Source organism: Micropterus salmoides, unplaced genomic scaffold (assembly GCF_014851395.1).
Source record: "Micropterus salmoides isolate LMB-PRFRI ecotype aquatic unplaced genomic scaffold, ASM1485139v1 Ms_hic_scaffold_2, whole genome shotgun sequence".
Classification (NCBI taxonomy): domain Eukaryota; kingdom Metazoa; phylum Chordata; class Actinopteri; order Centrarchiformes; family Centrarchidae; genus Micropterus; species Micropterus salmoides.
The window spans coordinates 8,426,444-8,440,506 of NW_024041150.1; the positions used below are offsets into that span (position 1 = coordinate 8,426,444).

The following is a 14,063-nucleotide window of genomic DNA, read 5'->3' on the forward strand; positions in this document are numbered from 1 at the left end:
ACCGCATCATCAGTGACACGCACCGCATCAGCAGTGACACGCACCGCATCATCAGTGACACGCACCGCATCAGCAGTGAAGCACCGCATCATCTGTTACACGCACCGCATCAGCTGTGACACGCACCGCATCATCAGTGACACGCACCGCATCATCAGTGACACGCACCGCATCAGCAGTGACACGCACGCATCAGCAGTGACACGCACCGCATCAGCAGTGACACGCACCGCATCAGCAGTGAACGCACCGCATCAGCAGTGACACGCACCGCATCAGCTGTGACACGCACCGCATCAGCTGTGACACGCACCGCATCAGCTGTGACACGCACCGCATCAGCTGTGACACGCACCGCATCATCAGTGACACGCACCGCATCATCAGTGACACGCACCGCATCATCAGTGACACGCACCGCATCATCAGTGACACGCACCGCATCAGCAGTGACACGCACCGCATCAGCAGTGACACGCACCGCATCAGCAGTGACACGCACCGCATCAGCAGTGACACGCACCGCATCAGCAGTGACACGCACCGCATCGGCTGTGACACGCACCGCATCGCTGTGACACGCACCGCATCGGCTGTGACACGCACCGCATCGGCTGTGACACGCACCGCATCGGCTGTGACACGCACCGCATCGGCTGTGACACGCACCGCATCGGCTGTGACACGCACCGCATCATCAGTGACACGCACCGCATCAGCTGTGACACGCACCGCATCGGCTGTGACACGCACCGCATCGCTGTGACACGCACCGCATCGGCTGTTACACGCACCGCATCGTCTGTTACACGCACCGCATCATGTTACACGCACCGCATCATCTGTGACACGCACCGCATCAGCTGTGACACGCACCGCATCAGCTGTGACACGCACCGCATCAGCAGTGACACGCACCGCATCAGCAGTGACACGCACCGCATCAGCAGTGACACGCACCGCATCAGCTGTGACACGCACCGCATCAGCTGTGACACGCACCGCATCGCTGTGACACGCACCGCATCGTCTGTTACACGCACCGCATCGTCTGTTACACGCACCGCATCGTCTGTTACACGCACCGCATCGTCTGTTACACGCACCGCATCGTCTGTTACACGCACCGCATCAGCTGTGACACGCACCGCATCAGCTGTGACACGCACCGCATCAGCAGTGACACGCACCGCATCAGCAGTGACACGCACCGCATCAGCAGTGACACGCACCGCATCAGCAGTGACACGCACCGCATCAGCAGTGACACGCACCGCATCATCTGTTACACGCACGCATCAGCTGTGACACGCACCGCATCAGCAGTGACACCACCGCATCATCTGTTACACGCACGCATCAGCTGTGACACGCACCGCATCATCTGTTACACGCACGCATCAGCTGTGACACGCACCGCATCAGCTGTGACACGCACCGCATCATCTGTTACACGCACGCATCAGCTGTGACACGCACCGCATCATCTAGTACTGCTAATTCCTGCTGGAGATGTTACTACAACTAATCTGCCAATTCTTCTGCTGGAATTACTGTAATGCTGATGCCACTGTTTGTACTGGTACTAGTTTTGGTAATATACTCAAACCACTTCTCCCACTGCTGCTGATCATCATTTCTTCCATCACAGATGTTGCTGTTTAGCAGGAAACTACAAATTGTCAGAAGTCTGACCATCCCAGGAACGCACTCTCTCTCTCCAGCAGGTATTACACCTGTCAACCTAACTTCAGGGGTACAGGGAAATAATAAGTCAGTGTAACTCAGTACAAGCCATTAAAACTAACTAGACTCATCAGAATTTAGTGGAGCACTCTGTCAGGCCAGCCTCACATGTATCAGGTTGGGTCAGGTGTGTGGGCGTGTCCTCACCTCGTGAGACAGGTAGAAGGCGGCGATGCCAAGCGGCCAGAAGCAGCAGAGCATGGAGAAGACACTGAGGCCCAGGTGATCTCTGGGAGGCATCAACAGGAAGGTATCCTCGCTCTCTGATTCGCTGGAGTAATCACTCTGAAACACACAGGTAGCTCAGAAACACAGAGCGCTGGCTCACCTTTGATTGATGTTGAATTCTAAACTTTTTAGGAGAATATCATATATCAATATCATCACACATTGTTGAATACGTGTTCTGTTTTTCTGAATCTATTTTAATTATCAAAAGCTGCAAAGAAATAATTACATTTTCAGCCCTGAATAGTGTCTGCAGGCATCAACGGCTTTCACCAATCAGAGGGGGATTGTGTCACCTGTATGTAGTCTGAGAGGCAGATTTAACTCCATAAAGATATATGATGATAGAATATGAAATTGGGAATTTGCGTTGTTTTTAAGGCTCTGGCTGATAAACGCCCTGGACACAGCGGACCAAGAAACATGTCCAAAAAGAGACATGTCGGACAACTTGTCTCTAGTACGCCATCACCAAACACTATCTCGCCTTCATCAGGGTGTCAGACTGTTTCTAGCCAGTGATGAGGTGAATATAGATCACCATAGAAACCAAGTATACAAATAAAATATTTTAAAACAAAATAAATTATTAATTTATTATATTATAAAATTAATTCTTATTATAAATGAAATATTTTGAATCCTGGTGTACTGGAGGAGGGTTGTGCCACATGTTTTCATTTGGATGGTCTAGTTGGTAGTAGTTAGTTCATTTAGATGGTTAGTATTAAAGGTGGTCAGTGGTTGTAGTTAGCACAGTGGTAATATATAAATAGTCTTAGTCTCCAGTGTACTCCACAGATCAGCTGCTGTCTTACATCCAGAGAGTCAGCTCCATCACTGTCTGACTCCTCAGTCATAAACACACATGATGAGCAGAGAGATCAGATCTGCTGGCTTCTAGTTCAGGAAACCGACAACAGAGTCGGTGTCCCTGTGACAAAACTCTTATTCTGAAAATATTCTGCGGGACGATAGTAATTTCACCTGTGCTGAACTACTTCTCTCACTAATATCTTAGTAAGAGCAGGTTCGCACACTCCGTCAGTAATCCCCCTCTCTGGTATTACAGGGACAGAGTAGATTAAAGCTGGACTTTGCAGAGACAAAATCACAGCATTTCCAGCTAATCGTCTCTAAAGCGATTGGCTGTTAGGCGGCCAAATGTGTCGTTCGGAGAGCTGCAGCTCGCTAATCTCATTCTGCTGCAAACTCACTGGACGGGAGGAGGGATGTCAGAGCGCTCAATTAGATAGATTATGAAATCTGCTTCCTCTAAAGAGGCTCAAAACCCAACACGCTGTTAGGACAGTGACGGGCTGAATATTTAGAAGTAAACGCAGTGAAAACTCCTCAAAGCAGCAGGGCTGACTGTTGAGAGATACGTGGTTCTCACAGGACAGCAACGCTAAAAACACATGCTGATCTTATAGACCATGATGCATTGCTGCAGATTAAACTGCCCAACAGGACTTAAAACATCTGCAGCAGTTTATTAATGCAGCAGGAATATTAATCCAGAAACATCAGATGTAACAGAGAAACCCTGACAGGAACATTTTACTGCACCATGAGATAATACTTAGTAGCAGTACTAATACTTTTACTGAAGTAAAGGATCTGAGTACTTCTTCCAAGACTGAAGTCAGTACAGATTTACAGGATCAGCCCTCAGCAGATTCTGTCCTCCTCCTCTCTGTGTTCTCCACATTAGAATTCAACAGGTGTGTTATTCTGCTGCAGAGTGGAGGATGGGGGGTTTTAAAGACAGGATGGACGGTGGAGGATGGAGGGTTTTAAAGACAGGATGGACGGTGGAGGATGGAGGGTTTTAAAGACAGGATGGACGGTGGAGGATGGGGGTTTTAAAGACAGGATGGACGGTGGAGGATGGAGGGTTTTAAAGACAGGATGGACGGTGGAGGATGGAGGGTTTTAAAGACAGGATGGACGGTGGAGGATGGAGGGTTTTAAAGACAGGATGGACGGTGGAGGATGGAGGGTTTTAAAGACAAGATGGACGGTGGAGGATGGAGGTGGCGGATGGGGGTTTTAAAGACATGATGGACGGTGGAGGATGGAGGGTTTTAAAGACAGGATGGACGGTGGAGGATGGGGGGTTTTAAAGACAGGATGGACGGTGGAGGATGGAGGGTTTTAAAGACAGGATGGACGGTGGAGGATGGGGGTTTTAAAGACAGGATGGACGGTGGAGGATGGAGGGTTTTAAAGACAGGATGGACGGTGGAGGATGGGGGGTTTTAAAGACAGGATGGACAGTGGAGATGGGGGTTTTAAAGACATGATGGACGGTGGAGGATGGGGGTTTTAAAGACATGATGGACGGTGGAGGATGGGGGGTTTTAAAGACAGGATGGACGGTGGAGGATGGAGGGTTTTAAAGACAGGATGGACGGTGGAGGATGGGGTTTTAAAGACAGGATGGACGGTGGAGGATGGGGGTTTTAAAGACAGGATGGACGGTGGAGGATGGAGGGTTTTAAAGACAGGATGGACGGTGGCGGATAGGGGGTTTTAAAGACAGGATGGACGGTGGAGGATGGAGGGTTTTAAAGACAGGATGGACAGTGGAGGATGGAGGTGGCGGATGGAGGGTTTTAAAGACAGGATGGACGGTGGAGGATGGGGGTTTTAAAGACAGGATGGACGGTGGAGGATGGAGGGTTTTAAAGACAGGATGGACGGTGGAGGATGGAGGGTTTTAAAGACAGGATGGACGGTGGAGGATAGGGTTTTAAAGACAGGATGGACGGTGGCGGATAGGGGGTTTTAAAGACAGGATGGACGGTGGAGGATGGAGGGTTTTAAAGACAAGATGGACGGTGGAGGATGGAGGTGGCGGATGGGGGTTTTAAAGACATGATGGACGGTGGAGGATGGGGGTTTTAAAGACAGGATGGACGGTGGAGGATGGAGGGTTTTAAAGACAGGATGGACGGTGGAGGATGGGGGTTTTAAAGACAGGATGGACGGTGGAGGATGGGGGGTTTTAAAGACAGGATGGACGGTGGAGGATGGAGGGTTTTAAAGACAGGATGGACGTGGAGGATGGGGGTTTTAAAGACAGGATGGACGGTGGAGGATGGAGGGTTTTAAAGACAGGATGGACGGTGGAGGATGGGGGGTTTTAAAGACAGGATGGACGGTGGAGGATGGAGGGTTTTAAAGACAGGATGGACGGTGGAGGATGGAGGGTTTTAAAGACAGGATGGACGGTGGAGGATGGAGGGTTTTAAAGACAGGATGGACGGTGGAGGATGGAGGGTTTTAAAGACAGGATGGACGGTGGCGGATAGGGGGTTTTAAAGACAGGATGGACGGTGGAGGATGGAGGGTTTTAAAGACAAGATGGACGGTGGAGGATGGAGGTGGCGGATGGGGGTTTTAAAGACAGGATGGACGGTGGAGGATGGAGGGTTTTAAAGACAGGATGGACGGTGGAGGATGGGGGTTTTAAAGACAGGATGGACGGTGGAGGATGGAGGGTTTTAAAGACAGGATGGACGGTGGAGGATGGGGGGTTTTAAAGACAGGATGGACGGTGGAGGATGGAGGGTTTTAAAGACAGGATGGACGGTGGAGGATGGGGGGTTTTAAAGACAGGATGGACGGTGGAGGATGGAGGGTTTTAAAGACAGGATGGACGGTGGCGGATAGGGGGTTTTAAAGACAGGATGGACGGTGGAGGATGGAGGGTTTTAAAGACAGGATGGACGGTGGAGGATGGGGGTTTTAAAGACAGGATGGACGGTGGAGGATGGAGGGTTTTAAAGACAGGATGGACGGTGGAGGATGGGGGTTTTAAAGACAGGATGGACGGTGGAGGATGGGGGGTTTTAAAGACAGGATGGACGGTGGAGGATGGGGGTTTTAAAGACAGGATGGACGGTGGAGGATAGAGGGTTTTAAAGACAGGATGGACGGTGGAGGATGGGGGGTTTTAAAGACAGGATGGACGGTGGAGGATGGGGGTTTTAAAGACAGGATGGACGGTGGAGGATGGAGGGTTTTAAAGACAGGATGGACAGTGGAGGATGGAGGGTTTTAAAGACAGGATGGACGGTGGAGGATGGGGGTTTTAAAGACATGATGGACAGTGGAGGATGGAGGGTTTTAAAGACAGGATGGACGGTGGAGGATGGGGGGTTTTAAAGACAGGATGGACAGTGGAGGATGGGGGGGTTTTAAAGACAGGATGGACGGTGGAGGATGGGGGTTTTAAAGACATGATGGACAGTGGAGGATGGAGGGTTTTAAAGACAGGATGGACGGTGGAGGATGGGGGTTTTAAAGACAGGATGGACGGTGGAGGATGGAGGGTTTTAAAGACAGGATGGACAGTGGAGGATGGGGGGTTTTAAAGACAGGATGGACGGTGGAGGATGGGGGTTTTAAAGACAGGATGGACGGTGGAGGATGGGGGTTTTAAAGACAGGATGGACAGTGGAGGATGGAGGGTTTTAAAGACAGGATGGACAGTGGAGGATGGAGGGTTTTAAAGACAGGATGGACAGTGGAGGATGGGGGGTTTTAAAGACAGGATGGACGGTGGAGGATGGGGGTTTTAAAGACAGGATGGACAGTGGAGGATGGAGGGTTTTAAAGACAGGATGGACAGTGGAGGATGGGGGTTTTAAAGACAGGATGGACGGTGGAGGATGGGGGTTTTAAAGACAGGATGGACAGTGGAGGATGGGGGGTTGTGATCTGTGGAGAGCTCTGTAAAACATCTAGTGGCTGTGAGAGGAACTGCAGCGGCTGCTTTAATGTTCATCTTCTGTTAGCTGTTTTATCCACATCTATCCAACCCGTTCTCAGTCCCAAGTCGTCCCATATTGACGCTTGGTCAACACCCCTTGGCGTCAGTTTGTGACGCACTGGGCAGCCAGTCATTTATTAGCGCTAAAGGTAGGTGTAGGCTTTTTAACAGAAGAGTCAGAGTCAGAGGCTGGTTGGGGTGGGCGGTGGGCCAGAAACTTGACTTTCACCCAGGACGCTGATGTTCGTTCCCCATGAAACAAAAAGTCATTGTGATTATAGTGATGTTACGTAGTTATTTTAACCCAAACCAGGATCTTTTCCTAAACCTAACCAACAATGCCCACTAGTTTTATTGTAAAAGTCTAACTGGACGTTGCATATTTATTCTTGCTAACTTGATGGCGGAGGCGTACACGTACACATTTTACCGCAGCGTTTCTGATGACAACGAAACATAAAAACATAAAGTCCTCACCTCCAACTCCTGGAACTCGTCGTCGTCGATGTCGTACGACAGCGTGTGAATCTTTGTGTCCTCTCCAGAAAAGTCCAGAAACTTCCCGTCGGCGAACAGCAGCGCCTCCTTTGTGGAGGAGGAGGCTGCTGGGGAGGAGGCGTCAGGACTGAGCCCCTCGATGAAGGTGGTCTCACAGCAGTCGCCTCCCCCGGCCTCCCCCCACGCCCGCAGGACGTTCTCTGGGCAGAGGAGGAGGCCGGGGGTCGTCCTGAGGCGGGGGTCCAACACCGCCTGATGATGGAGGAGAGCGCTGGGGTTCAGGAGCTGAGGAGGTCCCCCACCTCCTCCTCCACCGCTCCTCTCCTGCTGCGGGGGGGCGTTCACCACCACATGACCCTGATACTGAGGAGCTGAGTACACCAACAGCAGCGCCTCCCGAGGCTCCGCCCCCAGCATGTGTGTGTTGATGAGGCCATTTTGTCTACAGGCGTCTCCTCCTCCTCTGGGCGAGGCTCTCCCCCGTTTGGAGGAGGTTGAAGCCTCTTCTCCTCGGCTCTCCTCCTCCTCTCCTCTCTCCATCCTTCCTCAGAGCTCTGCTGGTCGCTCCTCCTTCTCAGAGGGGTCTCTCAGAGGGGTCAGGGCTCAGGGGCCCGGCATCGCAGGCTGAACTCTCCAGAGAAACAGAAACAGAAAACACTGTTGGACCTTGGAAGGAGGAGAAGATGTGTCCTCCTCTGCTCCGGCAGTTTAAAGACAGAAACTCGACTAACGAAAACGGATGCTGATGATCCTGACACAGCTGCATGTGGACCTGATGGTGGCGCTACAGGAACACTCAGAAGATCACCAAAGTTCGGTCTGAACCACATTTCATCACAAGCCGTGTTTCAGTCTGGTCCCACTGCACAGCACTACAGCAGGTGATTTAACTCTCTGCAGCCTTCGTGTGACTTTCAAAGACAATTCTGGTGTTTGTGGAGAGGCCTCACCTGACAAATGATAATCTAGGTGGTTTGAGCAGCAACTTGCTACGACCTCTAGTGGCAACAGTAGCAAAGAGGAGAGCAGGTACCATATTATAAATGGTGAAGTCCATGTGAGGAGGTGGATGGGTCAAACCCTGGACTTACACTCAGGAGAACGGCGTTTGAGTCCTGTGTGAAACCTTGTCAATGTTATTTTTAAGTTAAATAATGATACTGACTTCTGTCACGTGACTTCCATTATTTACTTGTTTTAACCCAAACTAAGACCTTTTCCTAAACTGAACCAAACTGTGACCATTTCACACCTTTAACCACGCGTTTAATGTCACGTGTTAGCAAAGATAACGGTCATATGCGTCGTTTTGGGAGGCATGGATAAATTGCCAGTGTTGTTGTTTAGGTTGGAGGACGTATTTGAGATCAGAGGCTTTTAAACTGCGACTCCATCAAGTTTCTACAAATCAGCTGCAACCATAGACTGTATATAAGAAATGACGTCACCTGTTGGTTTGTGGACTGCCATTTTGAAGCCTCAAGTTGGGGGAGCCAACGGCCGTGTGCGGAGCTAGCGAGCTTGCTTAGCTAGGTGCATTTTAACAGGGCTGATAACTCTGTCTAGTGAACTACAGTCTTAAAACTAAATGCACTCACCAGAGAAAGTGAACAGCCGACTCCTAATGGAGGTTAAATTTACACAGTGCCGAGGGTTCGAGTCGGCTCTAGCCTGATTGACAGGTCTGCTGGATTTTCAATAGAATGCAGGTTTCAGGGACTTCCGCATTGTGGACTGGAAGCTTCCCGCTTGGCTGCAACTTTTACTTGGTGCTGCGTTCAGGGACACCGAACTCAAAATTCTGGTGATTTCATGCATAAGAAGGGTTCAGCAGCAGATGTTAGATGTCAGAGTGTCCTTGAACACACCATTTTGAAACCCTTACAGACACATGCATGACTGTGTGTGTGGAGATCAGCATCCTGCATTCAGTCAGCTGTGTGTTGGTGAGGCTGGAGGTCAGACTGAGCTCATTAACACGGGTCCAGGGTCAGTCCAGCTGCAACCAATTCAAGTCTCACAGATCAACACTGCAGAAATACAAATGTTAGTAGAGAAATGGAGGACTGATGGAGGAAGAAGAAGAACAGGGTCACCTGGTTCCTGTCCAGAACGCACTGAGCATGTCAGCTTCAATAACAGAAGCAAGATGTCCTGACGTCATGACAACTGAACCTCTCCTGTTCCTGTAAACTCCTCCCCTCCACCTTCTTCTTCTCCCCTTCTTTCACTAAACGCTTCCACTTTCTCTATCTGCTGCTTTTCTGCTTTTGGATTAACTTCATGACTTTTACTGTGGAGGAGGAGATTTATTTTCAGCTTCACTGAACACTGAGGCTTCAACATGTGACATCATCAACTGACCAATCAGGGAAACAATACTTCTACCTGAGTAAAAGTATTTGTGATGAATATTGGAGGTGGTTGGCCCGTTTACTTTCTATATAAATAATAAAATAATCCATGCACATTAACAATAAAGCTGAGCTTCAAAGCCCCCCCCCCCCCAACACACGCGTGCGCACATACACGCGCAGATCCCTACAGCCCGTGTATATATGTAGGTAAATCTCATCAGGGCTCCTGGAAACCTGAATGCCTACAGTGTCACCAGCTGTGATGCCATCCCGGCGATGCTAAACAGGTCGTGTGATAACGAGAGGACAAAACACGCGCGCGCACACACTCACCTCCCAAGGTGAGACGTGACACCGCGCATCCATCGATGCAGCCAATCAATCAGTAGATCCAGGCTTCACTCCGACCCTTCCCCCGTCCTCCGGCCGCCCTCCGTGCGCTCTCAGCCGCGTTCAGCAGCCGAGAGAGTCCCGGTGTGATGGTCCGGTGCTCCAAGACGGGAAGAGAGGACAGACAGACAGACAGACAGACAGGTGTCCGTCTGCTCGGAGGACGATTCTCCTCCTGCAGAGAGGAGGAGAGAGCATCAGCAGCTATACGTGCACTGACTGAACACGGAGGAGGAGGCACGTGCGCTGCATACAGAGGAGGTGTGTGTGGCAGCAGAGATTTCCTCCCCATGGTCCTAACGCCCCTCAGTATGGCAAGCCATTGGTGCCAAAAAACGTCACTCTTGTAGCATGTTTAGTTACTAAGCTTTACTTTGCTGTGATCGTGGCCACCCAAAGGCAGGAAGTAACCACAGACAAGCATGAAACACTCAACACAAAAGTCCCAGACTGATCAAGTGAATTGACTACAGTTCTAAAATTTGAGCTACTCTAGGTTATAGCTTCTAACATCTATTGATTGATGATTTTAGATCAAATTTGACGTAAATGATTAATTTGCATTTTATTTATTGTCACTTAAAGTATCTCCTAAAATAGAACATACAAACATAAAGAATGTAAGTAATCACCATACATGGAACAACTATCTTTATCTTTATGAGCCCTTCAGTCGGTGTAGTATTGATAGCGAGCCTACCCTTGTTTCTACAAAGCTTTGTTTTACCATGTCATTCTAAATCCAGCATGATCCAGGCCAAAGGCAACCTGACATAGACGTGTGTATCAGTCGATTCAGGGGAAACACAGCTCGTCATTTATTCCCTGGCTTGAAACCTTTTATTTATTCATCCAAAGCTATCCTTCCGGACTCCTGCCATAATATATATGTTCCCCCAAAACACTACACCATACAAGTTGCTACAAAAACTTAGCTTTCAGCCAAAAACACCTGAAGGCTATTAAGATACTTGGTTTAAAAAAACGTTGCATTGCTTTCCTCCAAAATGGACATATTTGAGAAAGGTTAGCTGAACTCTTTGTGAAAGCATACCTTCTGATGACACCTAAGCTAAATAATAAGATGCATGTTTTGAAATCATCAATCTTTACATTGTGAATAATGTTGGCTGATAATGACAAATTGAAATCGGTTTAATCAGTAAAGGCTGAAATTTATTTTACTGTGTAAACATTCAAAATTTCATCCCAAAGTTCATCCCAAATTATACTAAATTTTATTATGACATAATTATGAACAACCAGGATAAAGAATCTGTCAGACTGTTTGTGAGAGACAATTGATTGTCCAGTAAAGGTATTAAAAAAGTAATGCAAAAATATAATTACGCTCATTTTAATGAACAACTGTAACCAATCTAGCTATGTGAAAAGTATCTAAGAACATGCACCCAATTACTCTTCTTTTTGAGGCACTACTCCACTACATTTATTTTGATGGCTTTAGTTACTAGTTACACTGCAGATTATAAATTAAAAACATATTCAAAAACTAGAGTATGGATGTATTTTCACAGATAAAGCCACACAGCAAAATATAAAGTAGTTAGAATAAGCTTTACTTTTCATCTTAAAATTTGAATGTAGGACTTTTGACATAAAGAATCTCTCTACATTGTGGTGTTGGAACATTTACCTTTACACTGTGGAAGATATACTTTGTAATCTATTAAAATTCTGTCCCTCTTTTCCCTTTTCAATTCTTCCATCCACTAGCTACAACGTGGATGGCACCGCTCAGATGACTGGGAAGCCTATCTGTCCCCATCTCTTAAAAGAAGAGCATCACCACAGCAGCCCCACTGTGCACATCCAGTCAGCCAGTTAAAGAGCTGAAGTTCAAACAGCCCCAAGAACTGAAGGTTTTGCCCACGAACTTCCAGTCTGTGGTTACTTCCTGCCTTTGGGTGGCTACGATCACAGCAAAGTAGGTCAGTGCTGAATTAGTGTGGTCTGTTCTTCTTCTGTACTGATTGGCTGATATCAGTTCAAATTTAGTGGCTGTAAAATGCACAGGGCGGAGCTAAGTATCATTTTAGAAAATGTCGTTTTTTACGCCGTCACTCTTGTAGCATGTTTGTTAACTAAACATGCTACAAGAGTGACGTTTTTTGGCACTAATGGCTTGCCATACCTCAGAGCTCCTCCTCATGACAGGTTCATAAACACAGCATATGAACATGTGATCTTGTGTTCAACACTTATGAACCTCAACTAATGATCAGCGGTGGCCCCGCCCTCCAGACTGCAGGGGGCCCCAACTGACCTGCAAGAACTGAATAATTCACTCACTTTAAAAATGAACCACTTATTTCTGTCAGTGTGCAGAGACATGGACGCAGGAAGCAGAGGAGCTGAGGGCGCTGCAGAAACCAGGAAGTAGAATAACAGCACTAAACTACAGCAGGAACACCAGAGCTGGTGAAAATACTACAGATCATAAAAAACTTAATAACTAACTAATAACTAACTAGAGCAAATTCAAGGTGTCAGCTTTGTTTCTTTAAAGGTTCAGTGTGTAAGTTTCAGTGGCATCTTGTGGTGAGAGTTGGGCATTGCAGCCAACAGCTCAGCCACTGCTGCCCCCTCCTGTTGCAGGTGTGTGAGAGAAGCCACGGTGTCCGACACGCTCTGTCGGCTTTTGTGCTAAATATTACTTTTGGTATGACAAGACCTTTTAATTCCTTTGTTATTTATTCCTCACAACTTACTAATCTATTTAAAAGCAACAAGTAGTTATTTATTTGTCACTAGTAACTATTCTATTGTATCTATTGTTCACTTTTCTTTTTACTTCTAATAAACGGGACGACTGCTTCTTCTTCTTCTTTAAATATATTCATCACCATAGTGATGAAACACGCTCTGTAGAGCAGTTTGTCCCTTTGGGCTCCTGTAGAAACACGGCGCTGCAGCATGGTGAGCTCCATGTAAGAGGCCCTGCGGTGTGTGTAGATAGAAATGTTTCATTCTAAATTAATAAAAACATAATTCATTCATTATGTAAGGTCTGTATACACCACTGAGAGCACAGTTATGGATCTTACATTGCATTTCTGTCAATAGATCCTCAGAAATGTTACACACTGAACCTTGAACACATGAAGATAATACATTTAGGTCCAAGGCTGTATGCTGTTATTAATGCATCAGAAGTGTTGGACCTCATGACCCCCCAAGTGCTGTGTGCAGCTTCATCGTCATTCCTACCCTTGAAAAAGACTATTCACTGCAAAATACCATGCAGTGTCAAAGCTGAGTATACACACCACTACAGAATGTCACCCAGTGCGGTCTCACCACAGACAGGGAGGCAGTGTGCCGGCACGGACCAGCCTTGTACAGAGTCGAGCTGTGGATGTACAGAGAGAGGAGAGCAACCTGTATTTACACCACCATCCAAAAGTAGAGGATGGAACATCACTTCCAATCACAGCAGGGCACTAAACCGAGCAACAGACATCTTAACACTGGACTGGAAAACAAATTAAGAAACAAAACCTAAAATAGAAAACAGTGCCTGGCCTGGTCCACCTTTAAAAATAACAAACAAACAAACTGTGGACATTAGTTCCTAAATTACCTTGCATGTAATTAACAGAAGAATAAAATATAAGCCTACTTTGCAGGGTTACACAAAGTCCTGTAGCACAGTAATGTAGCAGGAAAGAGGGAGAATTCCAGTGCTAAGGATGAAAATAACATTATTAATATCATCATCACGATACACAGATTTACCAGCATTTCCGGTTGCTCTTTCTCTTGTATATAAATTACATGAAATCTGTTTGCGATTGTAATATTTTTCTCTATGCGGACGATTCAGCCTTGGTGTTCTCCCACAAGGATAAGTTATTGAGAACCATTTAAGTGATGAGTTAAAGAACATTTGTGAATGGCTGATGGGGAATAAATTGTCTTTGCATTTAGGGAAAACTAAATCTATTTTATTTGGTTCTAAAATAAGGTTGAGTAGGACACCAGAGCTCAGAATTTCTGTGGGTGGGGAGAAGAGGAAGGTGTGAAGCACATTTGAAATTTAT

General features: G+C 47.4%; 1 protein-coding gene across 3 annotated transcripts; it reads right to left on the reverse strand.

Moving 5' to 3' along the window:
• Positions 1 to 1,893: 1,893 nt before the first annotated feature.
• On the reverse strand, positions 1,894 to 13,714 carry LOC119911393 (synapse differentiation-inducing gene protein 1-like; the record flags this gene model as incomplete). Of its 3 annotated transcripts, none has more annotated exon segments than XM_038730287.1 (5): positions 1,894 to 2,031; positions 7,232 to 7,876; positions 9,943 to 10,174; positions 13,290 to 13,372; positions 13,643 to 13,714. In XM_038730287.1, coding segments are annotated over 2 exon segments (699 nt in total), but the record flags the coding sequence as incomplete, so codon positions are not given.
• Between the last annotated feature and the right edge of the window lie 349 nt (positions 13,715 to 14,063).